At 48.0% G+C, this 27,684-nt stretch overlaps 1 protein-coding gene across 1 annotated transcript in view; it reads left to right on the forward strand.

The window, feature by feature from the left end:
* DCC (DCC netrin 1 receptor) overlaps positions 1-27,684 on the forward strand; it is a 587,525-nt gene that overhangs the window by 436,084 nt on the left and 123,757 nt on the right. The window contains exons 10-12 of the mRNA XM_063320711.1: positions 1,561-1,709; positions 2,880-3,018; positions 11,755-11,804. Of these exons, the coding sequence (XP_063176781.1) occupies positions 1,561-1,709; positions 2,880-3,018; positions 11,755-11,804 (338 nt within the window). The remainder of the gene's footprint in view (positions 1-1,560; positions 1,710-2,879; positions 3,019-11,754; positions 11,805-27,684) is intronic.

Raw genomic sequence — 27,684 nt, forward strand, 5'->3', positions numbered from 1 at the left:
GTGATTCCTTCCGACCAAATCCATCCCGTTGCTCCAATTTGTGTAGCTGCTGGGCACCACGCAAGCACGGGAATGTTATCTAAGAGCAGGATAGTGGCTACATATTAATATTGGGGCTTATACTCCTGAGGCTTTGCTTTTAAAGGGAAATGAGGGTTTGCAGATGATGGAATGACGCAGGTTGGATGATGGTCACGCCCCGGCTCAAAGCGGGGTCAACTCTGAGATGAGCCCAGTTGCCCAGAAGAGCTGCGTGATTCCTTCCGACCAAATCCATCCCGTTGCTTCAATTTGTGTAGCTGCTGGGCACCACGCAAGCACGGGAATGTTATTTAAGAGCAGAACTGGGCCTCCATATTTCTATTGGAGCTTTATACCCCTGAGGTCTAACTTTTAAGGGGAAATGAGGGTTTGCAGATGATGGAATGACACAGGTTGGGTGATGGGAGGTCTCTGGTCCAGCCCCTGCTCAAAGCAGGGTCAGCTCTCAGAGGAGCCCAGCTTCCCAGAAGAGCTGTGTGATTCCTTCCGACCAAATGCATCCCGTTGCTCCATGCTCCTAGGTTTCTGTGGCTTTACAGTAGCGGTTTCGTGCCGTTGCTACGTGGGTGGGGGGCACCAGCCTACGGCCCATCCTTTGTGGGCTCCCTCGTTCAGTAGAGCATCTCAAGGGCTGCCCCTGATGCTTTGCATCTGTGATCCCTCGGGCAGCTAAACCAGATTGAGTAATGCATAAAGGAGTTTAAACAGATAGCAGTTTAAACAGACAGCTACACGTGTACAATATGTGCAAGTGCTGTAAGGAGAAGCCAGCAGAGGGATTTTGAAGGCTAATTGCTTGCTAAAAGAAACCAAAGCCTGCTGCGGTGCGCCAAATCAATTTATAATTTAATAGCGTCAAGCTGGTACCTACAGAGCTGGGACAGAAACACGCACAACTAAGCGATTCCTCACTGGAAAGCAGCTTCAAGCTCAGGGTGTGTTTATGGGATGCCTTTGGTTGTGTCGGGTGGTGTGTTGGTGGTTGCCTGTGGGTTTTTCTAATGGCTCCTCGAATGGCAGTCCTTAACTTGAACTGGTCTTGGATGATGAGATTTGCGTGTCTCCGATTTCCTGTTACCGCAAGGTAAATGCATCTGTTGCGTGCGTTAGATGTTTGTGCTAATTATTTCCCAGAAATTCAATTTGAAGAATCATAGAAGCCCAAGTTGGAAGGGACCTCAAGGATCCATCTGGTCCAACCTCAAAGGGGAAGTCCATCCCCTGAGCCAAAGGCGCAGAGGCATAGCCTTGACGGAACAACCCTTCGCAGTATTTCATCTATTTAGTGGCGCTAAATCTGCAGTAGTCTTTCCGTGGTGTATTTTCCATGGGATTATCGTCCCTTTTGTATTTCGCCTGGAGTTCCTGAGGTGCAGGGTGCTGAAGCAGTGCCTCGGAGGGTGCAGGCACCCCTCGGAGGTGTGCGCTGGGCTGGGTCGTGCCACACGTCGGGGACCCGGGCGCAGCCATGGGGGAAACGGGATTTTCACGCCGTCCTTTCCTTTCCTTTCCGTGCAGTGCAAGTCCCCGGGCCGGTGGAAAACCTGCGGGCTGTGTCTACCTCACCTACCTCCATCCTCGTCTCCTGGGATCCCCCTGCCTATGCGAACGGCCCCGTTCAAGGCTACAGGCTCTTCTGCACGGAGACGGCGACGGGGAGAGAGCAGGTGAGCGGTGAGCGGAGCGGCTCTGCTCCGTCCGTGAAAAGGAGATACTTGACGGAGGCATCTGCAGGTCTTTAAAGTGCTCGAAGTGAGAGGTTTTACAGATTAATCTTCCAGGTTAGGTAAACGTTGCGCAGACCGGTGATAAAAGAGAAAATCAAGGGAAATGCTTTTTCACCTGTATGAAATGGGTTCAGGAGGTAGAAAGAAGCAGCCTGTGTTATTAATCGATATATTAACCGTATATTAACCAATCCTCAGCTTTACGCTGAAATTCCAGAGTAACGCCCAAAGGCATTTAAAGAGCCTTTAGATTCTCCCTTTCCATTGTGCGAAACCATCAGCGCGTTAAGGGCAGCTTGTACGGGGGATCTTTGCAGAAGGTGTCTTTTTAGTTGCTTCTTGTAATTTCTTTCAAGCAGGAGGATAAAATAATACGCATCTGGGCTAGAAATGATGCGTATTCTCTCCAGAATGATGGATGTGATAACAGTTGATATCGCTTGTGCTCCTAACTCTGCCACGAGCACGTGCTTTTGAGTGGCAAACAAGCGACCTTGCTCTTTGCAAACTGCTCCGACGCTTCCCGCTGGCTGTTTAATAACCAGTATTGGACAGGAGTGGGGCCGTAGGAGTGGAGATGAGCTCTGTGGGCGCAGAACGGCCGGAGTAGGTTTTTGGCAAAGAATAGGGCAGGGAAAGAAAGCGGAGATCATTTTTCTGACCCGATAATCACAAGCATCAGTGGTCTTGGGGCTTGTGCCTCGCTAGTCTTATGGGAACTTTTAGTACCGTCCCCATTTTTTCTGTGCTTGCTTTGTTTTACTTCCTTATTTTCTCCAAAATTCCCCTTGGATTCTACGCCTTTATTTTTCTTCTGTGCCTGTGGAGTGGCAGCAACCGGCTTAACCAAAAAAAAAAGAACCCTTTTCCCCTGCTCCCTAAGTAACTAAACTCAACTCCGAGGCGCTGAAATCCCCTCCGTCGGATGAGTGCCGAGAACCGAGCTGTAACAAGCCATTCTGTTACAAATTACCCTTTATAGCAACTTAAATAAGGATTTAGCTCCACTTCTCCAAGAATGAAAAGCTCGCCTCTAATCCGCTCATCCCTCGGCGTGGCCGTGGTGCCGGCTCTCACATATCCCCTGGCTTTATCGTCCCTGTGTGCTAGAACGTGGAGGTGGACGGGCTCTCCTACCGCCTGGAGGGGCTGAAGAAGTTCACCGAGTACACCCTGCGCTTCCTCGCCTACAACCGCTACGGCCCCGGCGTCTCCACCGAGGAAGTGACGGTCACCACGCTTTCGGATGGTGAGTTGGGGCCCCGGGGGTGGGCAGGTGGCGTCTATCGGTTGCGATCCCGAGGCTTTTTCTTCTACCGACGTCTTTTGGAGGAGGCAGGAAAGAAGCGAGGAGGTTATTGAATCCAAGGTTCCATGGAGTGGTGCCCTCTGAGCTGATGTTCGTCTCCAAGGATGATTGGTTGGGTTTATTATTCCTATGTCTAGCGATAAGGATAGTCTGCTTATCTCTTTATCTTTGCTTTAACTTTGGCACAGGTGTATCAACAGAAGCGATTTTATTATTTGAAGAGTCAGCTTGCCCAGGTTTTCCGTGTGCTTTAAAAACAGATGTGCCAGGGCTTCCACCTCTGCACCGTCATCCTTCCCCACGCTTTCCCGTGCTCCTGTGGCTCGCGAGCGATAAATTGAATTTTATTTTGCATTCGGAAGCACTCGGTTGTGTCTGATCTTGCCAAACCGGCGCACGCCCGACTCCTCGGGAAGTCCCTGGGCCTGATCCCCACGCCTGGCTAAGACAGGGAATAACTGCATTGGAGTCATTTGGGCTACAAAAGTGTAAAAACCATAAAAATGAAGGAAAAATTCTTTCAGCGGGGTTGGTGAGAGTTCTTAAAGCAGAAGCCAGACCACCGGCAGGCTCCCGAGGCTTCAGGGATGTGCCAGCTCCTGACTGAGCCCTGCAGCCCAGAGGGTTTATTTCCGTACCAACATTCTAGTTAAAAATGACGTTAGGAGGTGTCAACTAAGCTTTTAAATGGAGATTAAACAGTTAATTTTCCTTCCGATAAAAATTCAGACGACTTCTTTTTCATTCATGCTAATTAAAGCAAGGTACGGGAGTTGGGGTGGCCCTGGCCTGGATTTGGATCACTAATTTAAGGTCATTTTCACGGGGAAAAAAATACTTACTTTGACACGCAAGTGTAAAATCGGGGAGCAGGCAAGGAGTGTGTTGCTGTGGGCTTCATTTGCCGGGCTTTTCTCCCCTCAGCAGTGTAGAAGGTGACCCCCTGCTCATGAGCACATTCAGAAACAGCACCCAAGACATGAGAGAAGCAGCGGCAGAGGCACCTCCAGTCACATAAAAACGTCAGTGGTTTTCCCTTTCCGTGCCGTGTAGGTGGATGCTAGAGCAAAACAATTGAGTGGAGGACCGGGATGGCTGAGATTTACCCCTTTACATTTACAAATATGTATCTGATTTTGTTACAAAGTCGGTAACTCTCCCTTTTTATTCTACCCAAAACAGCTGAAAATTTACATGGGGTTGAGAACGGCAATTTTCTATCTATCTGGTAACCCACTTGCTTCCAAGTGCTCCATCTGATCAACTAAAAATATCAACTTCTGGGAATTATTAATAGAAGCTGTACAGATCCTGCAGCAAATCAGCGGCGGGGGGTGTCATGCTCTGGAGAAGCTGTTGCATTTGTGTAACGTACCTACAGCATCGAGCACTTCTGCAGGTGTCCCTGGGTCCCACGGGGGTTGGTGACATCCCCGGTAGAAGGGATGCTCCTGCCTCACCTCCACCCGCTCCCGGTGGACTTGCTGCCACCCTGAATGACCCCGCGCCCTGTAGAATGTCACCCCCCGCAAAGGTCTCCTTGAGCCGTGGAGGAGCCGCGGTGGAGAAAGCATGGTCTGAAAAGGGGGGGTTCATCTGGGTGGTGAGGCTGTGGGGGTCGGGAGGAGCAGTGCTTTCATTTTAAAAAGGCTGAGCCAGTGTGCCCTACGTTTAATTCAGAAATAAGTAGGCACCTCGATGTAGGGCACTGGGAGATACCTGAAGGGGGCCTACAAGAAAGCTGGAGAGGGACTTTTTAGAAGTGCATGTAGTGATAGGACTGGGGGGGAACGGTTTTAAACTGGAAGAGGGGAGATTTAGGTGAGATATCAGGAAGAAATTGTTTGCTGTGAGGGTGGTGAGCCCCTGGCCCAGGTTGCCCAGAGAAGCTGTGGCTGCCCCATCCCTGGAGGGGTTCAAGGCCAAGTTGGCCGGGGCTTGGAGCAACCTGGGCTGGTGGGAGGTGTCCCTGCCCAGGGCAGGGGGTGGCACTGGGTGGCCTTTAAGGTCCCTTCCAACCCAAACCGTTCAGTGATTCTATGATAAGAGAGCCTCTAAAACAGGCCCCGTGAAGGAGCCGGGGGGTCTGGGGAACCCCAAGCGAGGGAGCTGGTGAACCTCATCCCCGTTTCAATCTGCGCTGTTCTTCTGGGCTGTATCTTCATGGAATTCACCCGGCTGGGTTGGCACCGTGATTTTACCTTTGACACCTCTGCAGTATGTTTTCAAGTGCTACTTAGGTCTACCCAGCAAATTCAGTGTTCCCTTGTAGTACAGGCTGGGTCCCGGCAGAATAAATTACTTCACACTTATAATTATAAAAACAAAAGGAAAACAAGTGAAAATGAATATTTTGCATAATGTATGTAGATTTAATTCACACTGTGAAGTGTAGAACTGCGGCCCTGTACTCCGCTTTGGTTTTAAATGTCACCGTAAGTGGGAAAGGGAAAGATTGTTATTCATGAGTCTGAAAATGAGCCTCGGCAAGTGTTTCAAACGCTTCACTTGTCTGCGAACAAAAATCACTGCTAACGAGAAGGTTTGCATGAGACGATTCCAGAAAGCTGGAGTGTGCTTAGGTGCCCTTGTTTCAGGAATCTGGAAAAAGATGGGGTTTATTTTTCTCTTCATTTAAGCAGAAGTCTGGTAGACGAAGAAGTTGGTTGGCTGCAGCCTTCCCAGCCTTCCACTAGTTTTTGGAGCAGGTGTAAAAGAAGAGAAAATCCCTGTAGGGTATTTTTTTCATCCTCCTTATTCTGGCTCTGCCTGAAACTGCGTTGGTCTCTAGCACGAAGAAGAGGAACCGAAGGGCCGCAGCGAGAGCCTGGCTTTGGCCAAGCCTGAGTGAAGGCGGTGTCTTTTCTAGCTGTCCTGCGGCCGAGAAGGAAAGCAGGGAAGGGAGAGAGCAAGTCTGCAGCACCAAAACTTTCTGCAATTTCTTCTTTTATGGTACCACGCAGAGACCTTTCCCAGGGTTAAGGTCCTTTCTGCTGGAGGATGCACGATAAACCAGCGAGAAATAACTCCTGCAGAGGCAAGCTAACGGCCTCCGTAGAGGAGGGACAAGGACATTCGATCTGTCCTGGTTTATAGGGGAGAGATAAAGGAAGGAGAAAGCCTGTAGTTGCCCTGTACACACCTGGGTTTGGGGCAGGTTTTGTTCCCGTGTCCCCTGCCACCACCCTCGCCGTGGAGGAGAGCAGCTCCCCAGGCTGCCCCACAACGCTTTTTTGGATTGCACCCCATCCTCCGCCTTAAATTGAGATTTAGCAGCCTCGTCAGTCAGGGACCACCGCTGCCGGAGGGACGGGAGCTGGCTGGCTGCCTTTCCCTGCTCCTGCCACCAGGCAAAACCCTAATGAGGAGCACCTTGATCGTCACAACCGGCTCCCTTTGGGGTTTACTTCGTGTTGCCCAGAGAAGCTGTGGCTGCCCCATCCCTGGAGGGGTTCAAGGCCAGGTTGGCCGGGGCTTGGAGCAACCTGGGCTGGTGGGAGGTGTCCCTGCCCAGGGCAGGGGGTGGCACTGGGTGGCCTTTAATGTCCCTTCCAACCCAAACCATTCTATGATATGATACGATTCTGTATGTTTTCTTTGCATCTCAGTCCTTGCAATCTCTGGCGGTTTATTTTCGCGTTGGTACCCAAACTCCTGGGCTAAGAGACGGGATGCTCTCGAAGGACAGCGACTCCCGTGCTGCTTTTCGGAAGTTAAGCTTCAAAAATGGGAGAAAAGTCCTGAAAATCGGTCTGCCTCGCCTCTCCTTTCCTACTGTAAAAAAAACACAGGATCATTTTTAAGTCTGCCTTCCTCTTGAGAATGCGTGTGCTTGAGCAGGTTATTTTTTCCATGCCAGTCCTTGCTTTATAGCATACGATACGGTACGTAGTTCCACAAAAAAAAAAAGTCTGTACTCTTTAGTTCCTGCAAGTCTGTAGGCAGAAATTTTCCATGAAAGCTCTGGGATGTAATCTAGAGTCTGAGGAGTGCACCCCAGTCAAAGGGATTCAGGGTGGCATCTCCAGCTGCAGGAGCCGCAGACCCCAGACAGCGTTCATCAGATCAAGGAACAAACTGTATCTTTAATGCTTAATTTTCAGTTTAAAATACAGCTCAGATAGTATTTGGCCAAGCTGCGTGCCGTTTCAGACACGCTTTGAGCTATCACGCTCATGAGTTTATCAAAATGCGTTTAATCCCAGCAATTGGCAGACACTCTTATTTCATGCTTCCCGAATACTTGATTTAAATCTAATTTATATCCATAATTATAATATGGATGCCTTTTTTTTTTTTTAAAAAAAAAAAGGTAAAAATTGAAGATTGACATTCAGATTGACAGAGGACGCGGCCTATGGAGTTTATCAGGTGTCGGTAGCCATCCCTGTGTTTGTACGAGAGCTGGGAGCGGGGCGAGGAGGAACAGGCTGCGGGGGCCTTCACGGGAGCGTGAGCAGAGCCCGTCACTCGGAGCCACACGCATGGATTTACCAGAGGTCAACGGCATCGTGGCTGTGACCTTGCTGGGGACCCAGGTCCCTTATTGAACCACCCTGGTAGCCCAACCTTTTGGTATGGTGAATTCCCCCCAAATTACCCAATGCATCTTTATCTGTTTGGAAGAAGTACCAGGATATTTCCTTCCTCCTCGTCTTCCCTGCAAGAATTATGTAGGATTTTCCTGGGTTCGGAGCAACCTGGTCTAGTGGAAGATGTCCCTGCCCAGAGCAGGGGGTTGGAACAAGATTGTCTTTAAGGTCCCTTCCAACCCAAGCCATTCTGTGATTCTCCATTCCTGCTGGGGAGGGACTCTGGAGCAGGGAGGGGAGCCATGGGACGAGGGGGAACGGTTTTAAACTGGAAGAGGGGAGATTGAGATGAGATATTGGGAAGAAATTCTTTGCTGTGAGGGTGGTGAGCCCCTGGCCCAGGTTGCCCAGAGAAGCTGTGGCTGCCCCATCCCTGGAGGGGTTCAAGGCCAGGTTGGCCGGGGCTTGGAGCAACCTGGGCTGGTGGGAGGTGTCCCTGCCTGTGGCCTTTAAAAGTCCCTCCCAACCCAAGCTATTCTATGATTCTGTGAAAAAAACCCAAAAGCAACCAACAAATCTTGAGTTCCTTGCCATATGAACCTTCTTCCCATCAGTACATCTCCAGCAGCGAGGCTCATCTCACCTACCTTTAGACCCCTGGTCCAAGGCAGGCAGTGATGCTCCTCCAGTATATTCGAGGCTTCTTCCACCACTGAGTCACCCTGTGCCGAGAGGAAGAGGTGGAGTTATCCCTGGATGCATCCCTGTTCGTTGCTTGTTGCATAGCTAACGCTAGGTAAAACGAATTCTGCTCTGATTTCTAATGGTATAATTAAGCCGTGAATAATAAAGAAAAGAACACAGATTTTACCAGGTGCATCCAATTTCTTTATTCGATCAAGATAGAAAACTGGAGGAATTAATTGTAATCTCGTAGGCGCTGGGTTTCCCAAGGGGGCTCCCTGATTTTTATGCAGCCCGAGATATTAAATCAGGGTCTCTGATGTGGTGTTGCAAAACGTCTCCTGGAGCGAACGGCGAGCAAGGAATGAAGACGCGCAGTGTTGCTGTGGAAGTGATTGAGTTCGATGCTGGGTCAGGTCGGGATTTATTTCCTTGTTTTGCTTGAAGATCTAGAAGAAAAGAGGAGGAGTGCATCAGTTATGTTCACGCATGATGCAAAATTGGGAAATACGACAAGAGTTTGCCAAGGATAAATAATCAAAATAATAGAAAGAGAAAAAAACAGTAAAAAAAAAAAAATGAAGAGAAGTTTGTCTGGTAGGGGAATAATACATAGTAGAGAGAGTAATGAGAAGAAGAGGTTTAAGGTGGGAACAGCTAAATGTCGCGATGAGCCTTCGCTGCCCACAAGCGAGGTGAGAGACAAGAGGAACCATGTTTTAGAAACCGGGGCCGTGAGCAATTCTGCCTCTCACAAACAAGAGCAAACATTCTCCAGCGAGAACAGGCTTTTCTGGGAGATACCGGCATTCACCAGATCTGGCTAATTCAGGAACGTCCACAAATATCTCAATTTTCTTTTTCCTTGCAATATCGAGTACAGCACTGAGACAGTTTGATGTTGTTCAAAATGGGAGCGTGAGCAGCGACATCTCCTCCGTATTAAGGGAGCTGAGATGTTTCATGTAGCAGCAATGCCCTAGATCAACTTTGCGTTGTCCTGGGCAGTGTGGAAACAAATAAAGAATGGTCCCTGCGGCGGAGAAACCAACTCGTTTCTAAAGCTGCTAATCCAGGGAGAGGAAAAAAAAGGAGGCTGAAGAGGGGAGGACTTTGCATGTGGAGCCCCGGCAGAGCTGAGACGGGGCTCGGGTCCCATGGCCAAGGATGCTTGCATCCCCCAGCCTGGACCACCTGGCCTCAAGTTGCCCCAGGGGAGGTTTCGGATGGATATTAGGAAAAATGTCTTCACTGAAAGGGTTGTCAAGCATTGGAACAGGCTGCCCAGGGCAGTGGTGGAGTCACCATCCCTGAAGGGATTTAAAAGCCGGGCAGACGTGGTGCTGAGGGACATGGGTCAGTGGTGAATTTGGCAGTGTCAGGTTGATGGTTGGACTCAATGATCTTAAAAGTCCCTTCCACCCTAGACGATTCCATGATTCTAACTCCCAGCCGGCTCGGGCTATTTCTTACCCTGGACCTTTCCCAACACTGAACCTTTGTGACTTGGGGTCCTCAGACCCCGAGGAGGAGTTTCTGTGTTCCTTGTCACTCACTTTGCTGTACCTCTGCCTCCCAAGAACGGTGAGTTTTCAGATTATTGTGATTCAAATGCAGTTTTTTCCCCACCCCTTTTATGATCCACAGAGGAAGGACAACGATATTAATGTGGGACTTTGCTGCCGGTGGGGACCCTCCTGTTTAGCTGCTGTTACTTTTGCTCTTTTCTAGCCAGTGTTTGAAATACTGTTTTCTTGTTAGCACTGACAAATGGCTTAGCTCTGACTGACTCCAATCCTTAAATAGCAGCGGGCACTGAGGATGCTACACAGCGCTGCGCTTTGGGGATTTCTTTATTGAATGTAGACGTGACTAGACAGAGTCCAGCGGAGGAGTTGTCTGACCAGCGCTGCTTAAAATTATCTGGGAAAAGGAGCATTTCTACGACTTGCCGCAGTCTTTTTATTGCGTGCCTGCGCAGGGGTGGTTCTTCTCGTTTTAGGGCCTGTTCCAACATAGACACCAGCCCCCGTTATGTCCTCTTCTGTACGGTACGTTGGATTTCACCAGTTCGTTCTGGGGAAGGTTTTGGCCAGGATGAAGTGATTCGTAGGAATGCCGTATACGTTTTGCTCGGTGATGTATGTCCCACTCCTAGACAGCAATTTTCAGTGAAGGCTGAAGAAGTTGCAAAGAAACTTATGCCTCATTTCTGCTGTAGATGGAATTCAGCTTGTAGCTCTTCGCCTATTAAATTATTCCCTATGGCCAGGAGTCCTTTCCCCATTTGGATGACAACAGACAATAGGCTCTTCTTAACGCTAGTTTAAATTAAATTAATTTATTTGGTCTCCAAGATGTGTCAGGTCGCAGGTCGTTTGATGTAGATGTTTGCGTAGATGTTTGCGGAAGCAGTTCAGATGTGTGGAGAGCCGCCGTGAGAATGATGTTGTTCTTGTTGGTATCACGTGAAAATGGTTTAAACAGCTTTGCTTTGACTCGGTACGTTAATACTTGCGCACCGAAAAAGTCATTTTTCTCTCATTTTCCATAATACATCACATTGCAAACTATTCTTAAACTGAGTATGTACCATGGTGCTTTTTCATCTCTTTTCTTTCCGGATTCGGGGCCACCTTCCCATGAGGATCAACTAATCCCTGCTTTTCAACCGTTCGGTAGCCCGGGTTAGCCAGGCAGGCGTTATTCCTCTGCAAGGAAAGTAAAGCTTCATCTTCACATCAGGCAGTTGATACATGGCCGACTGTGAACTTATTTTTAAAGCTGTGGGCTCCTCAGCGGTTGAATTAATATTTGCCCTTGGCTGGGTGTTAGTATTTGCCCTCAGCAATAGCCGTTAGTCCCCTTTAAGAATTCGATGTATCAGATTGGATATAACGAAGTTGAGTTGTATAAAACCAGGTATGGATTATACGTACGACAAGCAGAGCCTTCACGTAAAACGTTTTTTTAAACAATACCTAAAGACAAAGTTTATTTTCTCTTTCCCCTTTAGGCATCCTTATAAAAAGGGGTGCCACCGGGAGGAGTACCCTGCCCTGTCTCTATATAAAATAAAGATCCCGAAATGCGCTTTAATAACAAAAAGCCAGAGGAATTGTGGCACGTCCTTGTTTATTCCTGACCAAGTTTATAACAAATAACTGAATGCGAGTCATCGGTCTCGCTGCGGGGAACCTGCTGAGTGGCTGTTTAAAGGGCTTCCTAATAGGTCTGTCAAAAATGGGAAGAAATGAACAGATGCGTTTGGGTTTTTTCTCTCCCCGGGGGACCTCTGAAGTGCCACCTGGATTAGCTGCACGCTTGTGATCAGATTATAAACTAGGTGTAAAAGCTGCCCGCTTTCCTTTCCAACAAGAGAAGTGTTTGACGTGACCTCTTCTGACTTCGACGCTAATGGCAGTATTTCCCATTTCTTTTTGTTTTTCTTCCCTTTCAGTGCCCAGCGCGATGCCTCAGAACGTCTCCTTGGAAGTGGTTAACTCCAGGGTAAGTCTGCCACGTGCTCGGCCCCTCCTGGCCAGCGATCCCGGGTGTTTGCCTAGAAATTCCTATTTTGTGTGTAGCTTTTTCGTATGCAAACGGACCCAATCTGCCCCTTGCAGAAGATTCCCCTCACTTGGCCGTGAGATCATGTTAAAATAAAAACTGAAACACCCCAAACAAGCGTTTTAGAGAGAAGCAGTGATTTTTCCAAAGAGCCTTCAACAACAGCCGTGTCACTTAAACTGAGGTGAACGAGCAGAAGCTGTTCCCTGATTGCAGATTAACGTCTGCAATAAACGTAACTGCGCTTTGATTAAATGGAACAATCTCAGGGAATAATGAGAAGCAGAGCTGTTCCGGGGGGAGAGGCGTGGAAAAGAAATATTTTATTGATTGGTGAAATGCAGCACATACAGGTAAGTCTGTTGTCAGCTTGTTTATTCCAACAGATACATTTGTTTTCTGAAAGGTGCGCTTATTTCTCTTAAATCCGGTACTTCCCTTCTTAAATAAGTCTTAACATATCCCTGATGAAGTGGTTGATGTTATTTCGTAAGATAATGTTGTACATAATAGGTGTTAATTACGTTTACTACTTGTTGAGTGCTATTTCTGAGTATATCCTGACTCTTTTTTTTACATTATTTCTTCTCTTTGTATTCATTCCTGCCCTTTACTGGAACTGGATAAGCTGCTGTTCTGGTTTCAATGATAGGCCCCTTTGGGCATGGAGAAGCTCCCCGTTTAGAGCGTGAAAAACCCCCACCCGTAGGGTGTCCCCTTGGATCTTTGGAGATTTCTGGTCGCACAGCTGCCGAGGAGTAGGAACCCAAAGCTCACTGAGGAGGATAAACTGCAGCTTAAGGAACGTTTATATTATCCCAGATTTGCTGGGAACACGAGTACCTGTCAGTTTGATCTTTCTCCTCCACTGCTTCTTTCCATGACATCAAACGTACGGTTTGATTTTTTTTATTTATTTATTTTCAACGCCCCCGGCTCCCATTACGTTTAAAGTCCTCTTAGACGCAGTGCCCAAAGGGCATCGGTGTCTTGGCACATCTTGTTCCAGTCCTTTGTGCCTGTTTTTTCTTGCTTATTCTCCAGGTAAAAACGTCACAGAGCAGCTGATCGCGTTTTTGTGACCTTTTGGGGTGATGGTTTTACGTTTCAAGTACTTAGAATAAAAATAGAAAGCAAGCTGCAGGGGACGGTGCTGCTTGGGCTGGCGTGGGGATGCTCCTTCCCAAAGATGCATCCCAAATTATTGCCTTAGTGGTACTTAAAGATGGAGATAGGTGATGGCGATGGGGTAAGAGAGTGCGTAATCTCGCCCCTCTCCACCATCGTCGGAGGCTCCTGCTGAATGTTGGAAGTCTTGATGGGATATTAATTTGCAGATAGAAGCGCTGCGTCGGACAAAGGTGGGTTTACGTGTTAATCCGAGCGTTTGGCTGCTGTTTCGTGGTAGGCGAAAGAAACGGGTCTCGGTCTTCCTCTGTGTGACCAAGTAGCATTGCTGGAGAACCACACGGGTGGTAGCGTGAGGACTTCTCCATCGCCCCTAAATTGAAGCAAAGGTGGCCGTGGGCAGCTAGAATATGCCTTTAACTCAGCCCCGAAACACATCTTCTACGAGCTGGAGATCTGAGACCTTCCAAAGCATCCCTCTCGCCATGCAGAGTATCGATTTCTAAGCTTTAGATCTAGTTCCACGTGTGACATAGCAACTGTGTAAAAAGGTATTTTAAGGGCGTATGTTTGAGAAACGGGGATCTTCATCAGAGAGAGAGAGAAATGTGGAACCGGTTGGGACTCTGTGGGGCTGTATCCTACAGGTAACGCGGACCTGGGAAAGCACAGATACCCACGCGTGCAAATCTTGATGAAGCTTGAATGGAAATGAAATATTTCCATCTCGGTAATACGGAACAACAAATCTAGCAATGAACTCAACTCGCTGAATCTCAAGGCATAAAAAGATTTTTCCGAGCAGAAGAACCAGCTTCGAAGACCATGCCCCAAAATACCTTTGCTCCTTCTCCTGCGTGACCACTCCTGCGGCATTTTCGTCGAGGCACAACTAAATTGCTAATGTTGTAAAGAGCTGTACACAGTCCCCAGCTCTTGTAGAAGGCTGCGATAACTCAGAATATTGTGTTCTGCAGTCCATTTTTTATTGTGTTCTTGCCTTTCTTCTGCCTTGGCGGCAGTTGGAATTAATTTGATTAAACACTTATAATTCGCAAACTGATTAAATCGAAACAAATAACTAAATAAGCCCGCTAGTTCGCTAACTGGATTTGAGTGGCGCGCAGAAGAGCCCAAAGGCTGGCCTTGGCAGTTCCCAGAATTGTTTAAAATTTTATCTCGAGTTTAATAAGATTTCTCTCTTTATGCTATTTTTCTTTGGCGGTGGCAGATCTATTAATTTAATAACATAACGGAGACGGCCAAGCAAATGGAAGATGCTTGATATGAATTGCTATTATCGTGATTATTGCTTAATATTGATGGTGTTCTGGGCCTGGAGACCCGGGTCAGATGAGAATTGATAAAGGGCCGTGACAGAAATACAGTTCCCCTGCTTAAAAGAGATTTCACTGGAAAACGCAACACCGAAGTGGCTGCGACGAGTACGGAGTAATTCAATGGCAGTAGCACAGGGCGCTCGCACGGACTTTTAATTAGGGATAGATGATCTCATTCATTTCTGACTTCTTTTATTTGAAAATACCCTGCTTGGCTTCGGGGAAAGGCCGGGCGCGATGCCGGATGGGTGAAGAGAGTTTTGTCCGAGGAATATTCCGCGGCCACGGCTTCTCCTTCTGGCAGGAGCAACGTGGCGATTGCCGAATTCTGGGCAGCAGAAGGGGGGTCAAAACGGGGAAACGTTTTTATAGCAGGCTTGTAGAAAACAAAAACAATTATCAGAGATGCAATCCGAAGCTACGCTAATCGTCAAAAATTTTCGCTTTTAAAAGAGAGCTCAAGTTTTTGACTTGAATCTGTAGAACAAGGAGATCTGCGCTTTGCTGGCGCTGCGGGAATAAAACAAAACAAAAAAAAAAACCAAAACAGAAAAAGATGTTCTTATTTTGGGGGAGATCCAGCGGATCTGAACTCTTTTGAGCTGGCGTATGATTTTGGCGACAGGCCAGCTGTGGCTGTAGCCGGGGGCCGTGAGCTCCAAAGCCGAGACTTCGCTCCTTTTTCTCTTTGATTTGAGGAGATTTTCTTCCTTTGAGCTGGTTTCTCCCGCCCGTTTCAAGCACCAGCGCGGAGGCAGCCGTTGGTGGCTATTTATGTATTTGTTTGCTTCTTTACTTCCTCGCTTTAAACATTGCTGTGGTTTTGCTTTCTGTAATTCTTTTTAATAAGAGTCGCTAATTAGCGACTCAGAAGTGCGTAAATAGCTGTCGATTTGTCTAATGAAAACCGTACGTAACTTTATTACTTCTTCCCATTTTAAAATACAGAGAAAAGCGAAGAAGGAATTGGAACCAATTGTAGAAGGAGAATTCTTTTGGTCCTGTTTAGTAGGAGTTTAATCCCGGGATGGAGTGCCATGTTGATGAGTAGGGATTGCGTCTGGGGTAAGCTTTTTTGTAGGACAGGTAGGGCTCTGAAAACATAACCGGTGTAATATTCTCCTTGGGAAGGTTAAAAGACACGTAATTAATCTGGGGTTTTTTGTCCTTTCTTTGGTGTGTGTTTGTATGTATACCTAAAAAAACCCTTTGTGGTCATTGTACGGCCGTATTGTTTGCAGAATCGTACCGCAAATCAAAATTCGTGCTGTTTATGAGATTTAAAAAATACCTGTAAATAAACTGCAGGGAGAGTTATCTCAATCGTTAGCTCACGTTAATGAAATACGGGGGTTTGTATCACATCTAACAAAGGAGAAGGTGGCTACAGCTAGGAATAGACTTGAATCCCACATCTGCGACGCTTTGCAGAGTATTAACCCGGGGCTCCTTCCAGTGTGAATAATTGTATCGTTTAACATTCGCTGAGCAAAACTCTCCCCTTCTTTTTGCCTCCTGTGGTCAATTATTCCTGGCAAAAATCTCTGCAGCCTCGGAGGGCGTATTTTACTGCCGAAAGGGGTAGGCTAGTGGGTATCGGGGCCTCCGCCCCTAAGACATCACTTAATTTCGCACTGTTTAAACGCACGGCTCCGTGGCTGCTGGGGATGCTCCGTAGATAGGTAGGATATAGGGTAGAGAAGTACTTTGGAGCTAGCTATGCTTTTTTCAAGCACGTTGATTATTTAAAATGTTGTTTCTCTGTCCTTTTCCTACGTCGTTTTATCCAAAGGATTTAGGCATCTGGCCGCCTGCTCTCATGGGCGCTCACCTATGGGACATTTTACGTTAACCCTTATTTGCCGCCAGAGAGGATCTGCTGAAGGAAACAAGCTTCTCCCCAGGAGTTTCACATCATCTACGCATAGGTCAGCCGCTCAAAAAAATGTAGCGGTCTCCAAGTTAAAGTCAGCACCAAACTCTTTGGCAGTTTGTAGAACAAAGCCTTTATGATTTTTTGGGCTGTCAAACTAAAATATTATTATTTTTCTTCCTCCCCTTCATGATTTTGGTCCCCCCATTGATTTCTGCTGTGGAGGAGGATGCAGACACGCGGAGACTTGCCTTGGGATGCTCCGTGGCAGACGGGGGGCACCCAGGAGCCAGATGTTGCCGCTGCAAAAATCTCTTTTTTTCTTTATTTCTTGGCATCTGGAGCCGCAGGCTGCTTTGCACTGACGGCAAGTGATACACGGTACGCTCCAGCGCAGCCAGGGAGATCAACCATTCTGTCAGACTGCGTTTACCTCGGCTGCTTAGCATTGCTCCCCTACTAAATGTACGTTAAAATGGGCTATAAATGCATCCTAAACCTTCAGAGGCATCGTTGCTGAGCTGTACGTCATCCCCGTGCAGTGCCACTGGCTCGCGGGAGGATGAGGATGGATCGGGCCCTTTATGATAAAGCACTATCGAGAGCCAGCACTCCTTTTTGGGCCAGACAGAGTGCTTGAAGGAGGTGCAATATATCCCGTTCAGTGTCTTTTCTCATATGTGGAACATTTGGTTGGCGTGGGAGGTAGTTTTCCCCCGAATGGGCCTTATTTACGACGCTCAGGCTTGACATGAGGAAGCGTTTCTTTACCGAGACGGTGAAACCCTGGAACAGGCTTCCTGGAGAGGTGGCGGATGCCCCAAACCTGGCAGCGTTTAAGAGGCGTTTGGAGAGTGGCCTTCAATAATGTGGTTTTACTTTGGATCAGCCTTGGAAGTGGTCAGGAAGCTGGACTAGATGATTGTTGTAGGTCCCTTCCAACTGAAAATATTCTGGATTATTTCTGTTCCATGCTATTCTAATTCCAGTATATTTTATTCTTACTCTAGTTCTACTCTAGTCTATGCTGTTCTGTTCCAGTTCTACTCTATTCTAAGTCTAGTCTAATCCTTCCCCTTCCCCTTCCCCTTCCCCTTCCCCTTCCCCTTCCCCTTCCCCTTCCCCTTCCCCTTCCCCTTCCCCTTCCCCTTCCCCTTCCCCTTCCCCTTCCCCTTCCCCTTCCCCTTCCCCTTCCCCTTCCCCTTCCCCTTCCCCTTCCCCTTCCCCTCTGTTGTAATTCCTTTCTCTTCTGTAATGATCCCTTATGTTGCCAATGAAGCCTAAAGCTGCCAGGGAAAGCAGCAGGGCGTGCGGTGATCCCGAGGTGGCAGAGCTGTCTCCCATCCCACTGACGGGGAGCCCCTCGGTGCCTCCCCCCGGCCCCGCGGGTGAGGTTCACACCGCACCGATCCATCGTCCAGCTCCGGTCGTGTCGGGCACCGAGTGCCTTTCACAGCTACGGGCTTGCTGGGAGCGCAGCGCGAAGCACGGCAGCTGCCCAGGATGCTGGTAGGAGCGGTTAACCCATTTCCCAGACAGAAAGACCGAGACCCGAGAAGCTTTTTCAAAGTGAGAAATACTGATGAAAATTACTAATTGCTGAGTCACGCGTGATGCGACTGGTGGGTTCTACCGTCAAAGAAAGTGCATCTTCAGTCCCCTTCCAGCAGGGATGGGGAGTCAATAAGTAGGAAAGAGCCCCGCAAGCTCAGCAGCGGTGTCGGCTGAGTAGTAAGTTTAAGTCTTTGCTTGGGCTAACCCCGTGCTGTCCTGGGATATTTCTGCCTGGCATTCCATGGCAAGGATGGGGGAACAGCAGGGTTTTTAACGTGGTGTTTGTAAAGCGTGAAAACCAGAGTGATTTCTTTAATTATCTAATGTTTGTAAAGCACTGTGGTGACTGAAGCTCTCAGATGTACGTAAATGTTGGGGCTGTAGGAAAAGACGAGCCGTGAACTGGAGACTGAGCTTGGATTCCCTGTGAAGGAGTTGATATCAAATAAGTAGTTTAAAAGAATCAAAAAAGTAAAATCAAAATGACTGTCACTGCTATTTAGAGATATGTCCTCTAGGAACAATGTATGTGACCTTTAAATGTATTACTTATGGAGAAGACCACAGAGAAAGAGCTCTTTAACCTTTAAATCTATTACGTATAGGAAAGAATAGTAACAAGCATTGAGCTTAACCTTTAAAAAGAGAAAATTTGCTGAAAACTTGTAGATCAATACCTTCGCATTCACACTTTTAATTATACACATTGCTGAGACCAGAACTGTTTGCGGGTCATCCCTTGAACTAATCCTGCTGGAAGATGGCTTCGTTATCAAGAAAGCCTTAGAATTGTGCGCTTCGAAGCGCGTGACGCAAGTGCAAAGAGCTGTTTATCTTGTACAGTCCGATAATTTTTTTTGTTGGGCTTTAAAGGTATCGTCCGCGTCCGACACCTCGCTGCTGAGTTCATAGAAACTCTCAAAGGTTACGGTGTCAAAACCGGACGGATTCATTATGTTACGGGATTTGATTAAACCTCGTTCGTGGTGATGAATGTTCCGGCCACCTTTCCATTTAAGATAAATTTAGAGATACTATTAAGCCACTTAATGCACCCCGGCGACACGCGGAGCAGGAGCTCTGGGCAGTTATTCCTTAATGATAAAGACTCGGTAGCTTCTGAACGGCCTAGCAGGAGAGGTTTACCCAGAGACCAATAAAGCAAATTAACGAGCTATGACACTGATTAGTAGAGCTGTATGTTCCCCGTTATCTCTGAGAGAGGAACCATAAAAAGACTCGGGAAGGAGAAAGGCAAGGTCGGGAGGAGTGGGCAGGGAGCAGATAGACCCTCTCCCTGCTGCCTCCCGCCGGAGGAAGGAGATGCTGGCCCAAATGCTGGGATTTGATTTGCCGCGCTGAGGACAACAGGGTTTCTGCGTGGTTTTGGAAAGAAACAAAAATACCAGGTTAAAGTACCAATATCCCTTCTAATGTGAGCGAGGCGGAAAGCTTCCGAGCGGAACTCTACTGGTAGCAAAAGTATTCAGTGTATTGACCCCGGGAGATGATTGTGACTGCTCTACCTAGAAGCTTGATCACAGGAAAACAGGATTAAAATTATCATCTAGCATGCCTCTAGGGGGCTGTCCCCGGCCGCGGTGGTGGGCTGTGCCGGGGGGCAGCCCCAGGCGGCTGGGGATGCTTGAGCCAGCGGTCTGACAGCTTCTGGTGTGTCCCTCTGGGCTCCCGGCCGTCGCAGTCTCCAGTAGTAGTTTTGGCTGTTTCCAGTGCTCCGTGCGGCTGTACGTCATGTTAATGCAGCTTGTCTGGTCGAGAACTCTCCCTTTGGCATACGACGTACGCAGGGCGGTGGTTTCAGTCTGAGTAAATTGTGGTTTTTTGCTTTATATGGCAGTATTTTTTGATTTTCAAAAGCTGGAGAGGGACTTTCTACAAGGGCATGTAGTGATAGGACAAGGGGTAACAGCTTCAAGCTCATGAAGAGTTTGAAGAGGGGGGAGGTTCAAGGGAAGAGGGGAGATAAAGGTTAGATCTGAGGAAGAAATTGTTCACTATGAGGACGGTGAGCCCCTGGCCCAGGTTGCCCGGAGAAGCTGTGGCTGCCCCATCCCTGGAGGGGTTCAAGGCCAGGTTGGCCGGGGCTTGGAGCAAGCTGGGCTGGTGGGAGGTGTCCCTGCCCAGGGCAGGGGGTTGGACTAGATGATCTTTAAGGGTCCCTTCCAACCCAAACCATTCTATGATTATGAGGCTTCTGATATGAATGGAAGGTTAAAAGTCTGTCTTTGGTTTGGGATGACGCCAAACAGCAGCGTTCTCCCGTGGGCACTGAAGTAGCGTTGCCGCGCGCTCGGCCATCACAGGCTCCGTCCAAAGCGAAAAGGGAGAAGGATATTCAATGCCCGTGGAAGTGGGAGAGCTGTCTGCTTTGTGTTTCTATGTGGAAAACGTAGTTTTGACCTGCAATATTTCCTTTGAGCAACTGAATGATGGTTTTGTTCAAAATCTAATATTTACACGGTCAGTAAAACTCCGGCCTTGAGCTGGAGCTCTCCCGTTTCTTGTCGTCGTAAACACCTCCAGGTTCACTCAGCCGGTTACTGCTTGGGCTGGAAAAAAGGAGCAGAAAACCCACTACTTTAGGAAACTGCTGAGACTGTAAAGTTTTTGTGGTGCTTTGGCCACCCTTCAGTCTGTCCTGGCTCTGCTCTCTGCTCCACACAGACGTGGAAGGATTCGGATCTTCCTGAAGGAAACCTTGACCTCACGAGGTTCTTTGTGTTGTCCGAAGTTCCTCAAAACCCATGAGCAGGTTGGCACAAATGCCCCCGTCAAGAGACGCGTTTGATGCTGCACATCATTCAGTTGTTCAAATAGTTACTTCTGCTCCCTTAAGAGATCCTTATCCTTTTGCAATTAGGCAGTTAGACTGACAAAATAATTTATAATCAGAACAACCCAAGCAGTGCAAATCTGTTCCTAAATATATTTCTCCTTAATTTTGATGTGTTGTGGTAAACAGTCGATTCGTTTATAAATACGTTGCTTGAAAATTACCGGCGCCATCTTAGTCCCCGTAAGCACAAGATTGTTTTTAATATCAGACAAAGCGTCTGAACTTCGAGCTGCCTCTCTTCCCAGCAAAATTTTTGTGTGTGTGTGTATATTTTTATTTATTTATTTATATATATATTTTTATATATATGTATATATAAAAAGAAGGGATGCTTTCAGTTGAGAACTGGGAGCTGGTAGGTCTGTGTTCTAATCCCAGCTGCTTTAGGAGAAAAGGTTTCGTTCTGTGGGTTGCTCCCATCTGTCCGCGGCAGTGCCCTACTTTTCTCTTGCCAAAATTTGGTGCTCGATGAAGTCCTCTTGCGTTTGGAAGTCATGTAATTCAAAATATTTTTGTCAGTGTTAGCTTCCCACCCCCCGTTACAGTTTGGCCTTGAATTAGGGATTTAAGCGCCTTCCAGAATTGCGTTGATCTTCCAAAGCGCTCGTTCTGTCTCAGAGCACGATGTTATTTATATTATTTACCGTGACGTGGTGAGTGACGTGCTCTTCCCAGTGCAGCCGTAGGGTGGGCACCGTGTTTTCGTGCCATTTCAAGGCCACAGCGTTTGAGCACAGACATCATCTGGTGGAAACCAGGCTCGAAATGGAGCCATCCAAGGTATCACCATCAAAACGCTTCCACTTCTGCCCCGTAAGAAGCAGACATAATGCCAGCTCACCTATAGAGAGAATTTCCGTCAGCCTATGTATTGCGTTTAAGGGAATCGCAAAAGAGACGTGTTTTGTTGAGATTTCTTGAATGGGTTGGAGGAAACAACAAACTTTTCCTCGTTTGCGAGCAGACAGGAAGACAAATTACTCCCTGTAAATAATTCACTCATCTCTCATTCTGGTTTCATTTTGCTCTGTTTTAATTTTGCAGCGATGCCAGATTTCATTCCACGTTGCGTTCTTTGGTTTTCTTTGTTCTTTAGCCCTCTACGCTCTAATGCCTTTTCAGTAATTGTTTTGACGAGGGAACATCTTGCAATTAAAATTAAAAAAAAAAAAAAAAAAAGAAAAGCAGGGTTGTAAAAGACAGTAACGCTTCTGTTACAGCTGAAGTGACAAATCAGACCGAGCATCCTAACGCGGGCAAAGCCAAACGGAAGGAACACACCAGAGCACAACTCTGATGAGGGTTGGACTTGATTTTGGCATCCAACGCTGCTCCAGCTTCCTGACAGCAAATGAAGGGTGCTGTGGGGTTGTGGATTTGAAGGTCCCATGGGTTTTGCTGAAGACTTGGAGATACAATGTCAGGGGCAAGTCATAGAATCATGGAGTGGTTTGAGTTGGAAGGGACCTTAAAGCCCACCCAGTGCCACCCCCTGCCCTGGGCAGGGACACCTCCCACCAGCCCAGGTTGCTCCAAGCCCCGGCCAACCTGGCCTTGAACCCCTCCAGGGATGGGGCAGCCACAGCTTCTCTGGGCAACCTGGGCCAGGGGCTCACCACCCTCACAGCACAGAATTCCTTCCTCAGATCTCATCTCAATCTCCCCTCTTCCAGTTTAAAACCATCCCCCTTGTCCTATCAGCAGAATTCCAAAGTCAGGGAGCAAAGAGAAGTTAGTGAAAGCTGTAAGGTTAATGGACTTAAATTAAAGGACGTTAAACCCCCGTACGGATGCTCTCAGTCGGATGTAAAGCTGTGCTTTCAGTGAGGCGTGATCTTCCTTGAAACGCCGGCCAGTTTAGTTCTGCAGGAGGGCATCCGCGCCGGAGCTCGATGCTCTTTAACGTACGGGTGTTAACTTCACCCTTTGAAATAATTCCTTTTGCTTTCTTCCGTTGTCAAACCGTAGAAAAGCAGCCCGTGGATGCTAAAGTGGTCTCCCCTTTCATAAATAGATTTTCACCTTCCAGGCGCTGGAACGGGGGCATGGCGTTTTTTACCATCATGCTCAGACCCATGAAGAAGGACCAAACTCGCCCGTCCCCTTCCCATCCCCTACATGCTGACGGGCAATAACAGTTTGCAAGTCGTGTCCGTACATTGTCGCTTTTAGTGTTCTTTCCATGTTAGAGGGTCCCTGGGCGCTTCTGCCCGTCTTTAGCGTCTCCTCCTGCAGCTCAAACCACCCCGAGGGCCGCCGAGAGCCGCCTCCACGCAGCTCTTTAGGATGGACGGTCAGCAGCGCCGGAGAGCCCGACGCTTTCTCCGCCATCGCGGGGATTGTTCTCTGCTCGGTCTCGTCAGTCAGTTGCTGGGAACAAATAAACACAGCAAGAAATGACTGGTAATATTTCAGATGGAGTATGGACCTCGTTGAGCTGGTTTAGGGTGCGAGGCTTCCCTTCCGTCCCCCCCGGCCCGAAACACCTCGTTGCCTTTTAACAACCAGGCGGGCGCCTTACCTTCATACCCCACTTTTATATTTGGCCCTCTGGGTTTTCTTTTAAAAGGGGAACACATAACATGCAAATTAATGTAATTTTTTTTATAATCCCATGTATTTATGCAGATTTCTTTGGCTACAGTCCAGGGCGTAAAATCGGTGGCCTTGAATGACCTTATTTTAAAAAAAAATAACGCAGTCTCTTATTCAGTGTGACTGGTTTGTGCCGGAAATTACTATAATCTTCTAAAATTGTTATTCCTAGGAAGGACTCCCGAATTATTTTGATTTGATAATGTAATCCAGCAGCCGACCTTTGCTGAACTCCCGTAAAACGGCCGGGTTTTCCGTCTGAAACTCGGCACCTCCCTTCGAATAGATGTGCAGAACGTGGCCGTCTCTGCCGAGGGGCAGCTCGGGGACGGGCTGGTCCCTGCAGCCACCTCCTGTCCCCCTCTTCTGCAGTGGGGAGCGCCGGGGGTTTGGGGTGATGGGATCCTCTTTGAGCTACTGCCTGTGTGGGTTTTAGTGGAGAAGCAAGGAGGGCGAAAACGGAACTCTTGTTTGCGTTCCTCAGCACAGGAAGGACACGGAGCTGTTGGAGCGGGGCCAGAGGAGGCCCCGGAGATGCTGGGAGGGCTGGAGCCCCTCTGCTGGGAGGACAGGCTGAGAGAGCTGGGGGGGTTCAGCCTGGAGAAGAGAAGGCTCCGCGGAGACCTTCCAGCCCCTTCCAGTCCCTCAAGGGGCTCCAGGAAAGCTGGGGAGGGACTCTGGAGTAGGGAGGGGAGCCACGGGGCAAGGGGGAACGGTTTTTAACTGGACGAGGGGAGATTGAGATGAGATATTGGGAAGAAATTGTTTGCTGTGAGGGGGGTGAGCCCCTGGCCCAGGTTGCCCAGAGAAGCTGTGTCTGCCCCATCCCTGGAGGGGTTCAAGGCCAGGTTGGCCGGGGCTTGGAGCAACCTGGTCTAGTGGGAGGTGTCCCTGCTCATGGCAGGGGAGTTGGAGACTAGACGGCCGTTAAAGGTCCCTTCCAACCCAAACCATTCTGTGACTCTTTGAGAGAGGGGACTGCGCTTACCTTTCCCGATGCGTCGTGCAACAGAGGGGAGAGCAGATGGAAGCAAGTGGGTCCGAGCAGCGTGATGGCGATGGGCTGTGGGACATTTGGCTGCTAACTGTGGTAAATCTGGAACGAAGGCTTTCCTCCAGCCCCACGCTGCGGGAAGCGTTTCAGCTGTCTGCCGCGGTCACGGGCGCGCGCACGCTTTCTCCGGGCAGATAGCAAAGGCGGTGAAACAAATTGGCACAATTTGCCACTTTATTTCTGACGGGATGAGCGGAATATAAAACAGAAAAACCGTAACAGTGATCCTGTCTGGGAAGCGAGGGTAGAGATGCTGTTGAAGCAGCTTCCCGAGGCTGCAGCGTGACTTTTGGTGGGTGATTGTGTCAAAAATGTGAACAACAGGAGAGATTTTCCGCAGCATGAAACGAGTTTCCTCTTCGGACGTATATTGGTTGAAATGCAAAGGGGAGAAAGCTCTGCTGGAGGAACACACTGATTTGGTGGGGAGAAATTAACTGAGTAGTAACAATTAACTTTCATAAAGTGTTTTTCATCTTCAAAGCGCTTAACAAATAGGAACTAATTAATCCCCGCTGTTCCCTCGTGGGATGGTAGCGTGGTTTCATGCATGGGAAGCGATTAGCTTTGGAGAAGTGCTGCCTCAGCACCGAACCCCTTTAGGAGGACGATGCTATCTGCTTCTGCAGACACCAGTTGAGGCCAACGAGGCGGTGGCCGGTGGCCGCCATCCCACTGCCAGTCTCAGGGGGCTGATTTTAAGAGCGTGGCAAACTTTTTGATTGGCTTCCCTAGCCCAAATCTGTCCCCGCTGCTGAGCACCCCTCTCAAAGCTCTACATATGCTGTCAGTATATATAAAATTAGACGTGTATGCAGCTCTGCTGCAGGCGAACGTAATCACGAGCTTGAATAATCAAAGACAAAGTGACTTCATGGTGAAAAGCCTTGATTGATTCCCCCTGTCTTAGGACACAGAGGTTCAGCCTGTGCCCATTCACACATGGTCCCATGGTCGGCGCTTGATGCAGACCATGCCATTGGGGTTTGGAGACCTCCATACCCATGTTTGCCGAGGGCCATCAAGTATCGTCCTTTGCTCAGACGTGCGCACACGTGCATCAATAAACGGAGCCAGAATGATGTGATAATACCTTAAAAAGTCAAATCCTCCATCCCTGATGGCTTGGACTTCCCTTCTGCCGCCACATTTCTTAGAGCTATATTAGTATAAGGGGGGACTACTAGTTGCCTCCACATCTTGCAAGGCTTGTGTGGAGGTGGTTGATCATTTAGAGTTTCCCTGCACATGAACCATTGCAGAGTTTGACCCAGTGGTGCGGAGCTGGTTTGATTCCTGTCTCTGGTTTTGTACTGGGCTGGTCACTCTTCCAGATGTGACCGCAGTAGTTGCCGCCTTCATTTTCTGGTGACCAGCTTGGGCTGGGAGCTCTCATTTTCACGCGCTGAGCAGACACAATTGCAACGTCGATAGAAGTAGTGTTTTGAATGAATAAAGAACTCCAATACAGCTAAAATTGGAACAAAATTGTGAAAGAATTGCACAGTAAGCATCATAAAGCACCCTAAAGCAGTGGAGCTTAATCTTTCCCAGCCAAATGGAAGAACGGGGGGATAACGTCATCCTTTCCACAGGAGTGCTGTGAAAAGAAACTCATAGACGAATGTATAAATTAAATTCATTAGTGTTTGCAAAGTGCTGACACGATAGAAATCCCAGGAGGAACTTAGTAACTCTGTCTCCTGACCGGGACTGAAAAATAAGTTTAGTGAGCAGAGTGAAAGCAAACTAATTGGTATCATTTAATTAAAGAAATCAGGTTCTGTGCAATGGGTCGGGCACGGGAAAGGCCGCCCGGCGTTTCCTAACTGCTGCATCGTGATTTAGCAGGGTGGTGACATTTCAATAAGGTTTTTGCAAAGGTTTACAAAGCTTATTGAGGAAAAAAACGGGGGAAAAATAACTCCGTAACCACATTGCTTAGAGAAGAAGTGGACTGTGCGATACAATCCACGTCCAACCTGCTCCGTGGTGAGGGCCTGGAGTCCTTCCTCACAATGGTCCAGCACCGAGATCAGGCATGAAAGTGTTCAGTGTGGCTGAAATATCATTAAAAAAAAATAATGTGTGTGTGTATATATATGTATGTGGTTGTAATTGCCACCAGACTTCTACATGGGTTGGGCTGTTTTTGAAGATCTCTAGGTTGGCAAAAATGTTGGGTGGCTTTCCATCCGGCATGGATGAAGTTGGATGGGAACAACAAAGGCACATCCCCGGGACAAATGTGACCTCCTGCAGCAATTCCGTGTGCTGCTCTTCAGGTGGGGAGAAAAAAAATGCCTCCTACCGGAATGCGCGTGTATTTTCAACTAGAACAAAGTAACATTTTCTGTATTTCGGTCTTAGAAGCAGTTGAAATTTTCAATGGAGATTTTGTGGAGCAGGTCGGCCTGAGGGAGCTACCTTCACCAGTAATGAAGGTAATTCGGTCCTACAGGTTTCACCTGCTTCAAAATCCGCTGTTGCAGAGGTTTCCCTGCCGTGTCTGAGGGAGTCATCGCTCCTCCAATTATTCCATCATCAAACAGATTTCCTTTAATCTAAAAAGTCACCTTTTTCTGCTTGCTGTCTCTTTCTTTACCTTCCATTTGAACATCGCTGCTCCCCTCCGATATCCTGGAACAAACTTTGGTAAGTCTCATGCATATTTATAAGTTTATTTTTGGCACGGCTGTTCTGCAGCTCCTCTTACGCGTTAATTATATTCAGCGTCTCTATAGAAAGTTCTCAGAAGTTTCCAGCTGTTTAAAAGCCTTGTCAGAGCTACTGCGTGCCGCAGTTGAGTGCAGAGCCTGCGTATGCTTTCAGTGTTGTAAAAAAAAAAAAAAAAGAGTCAAAACATCGTTGCGCTGAAGTCCCAACAGAACATTTCCTGTTTGGTATTTGCCAGAAAGAGGAACAGAACCCGAAACTGGAGTGAGAGCACAACACAAAAAAGGAGCTTGCCAGAGCAGCCGCTGCGCTGAAAAAATATATTGGAAAAATGTTATTTTGTGAGTTATTGGTGAGGGCTGTCTGTACTGTGAAGATTAACGCTGTCGGAAGGTGAATCGATCTTTTTGTTCCTGTTTATTTGTTGGGATGGGTTTCTTGTAAGGGAGGATGCTGGAGGGATGTTTCGTTTTCCACCCCGTGCCACTGCGCCGTGCTGAGGGCAGGGGCTGGGAAAACACCCCACGGGCACGGAGGGACCCATCGTTGTAGCTGATGGTGCCGGGCAGCTTTCACCCTACTCGTCTTCTGAGCTGAATGAGTTTTTAGAATTAATTGAGAATCAGGATTAATTGTAGGAAGCAAACCTATTGGACACGGGCGATAGGACAAGAGGAAATGGCCTCAAGTTGCGCCAGGGGAGGTTTAGGATGGATATTAAGAAAAATTTCCACATGGAAAGG

Source organism: Chroicocephalus ridibundus, chromosome Z (genome assembly GCF_963924245.1).
Source record: "Chroicocephalus ridibundus chromosome Z, bChrRid1.1, whole genome shotgun sequence".
NCBI classification, from domain to species: domain Eukaryota; kingdom Metazoa; phylum Chordata; class Aves; order Charadriiformes; family Laridae; genus Chroicocephalus; species Chroicocephalus ridibundus.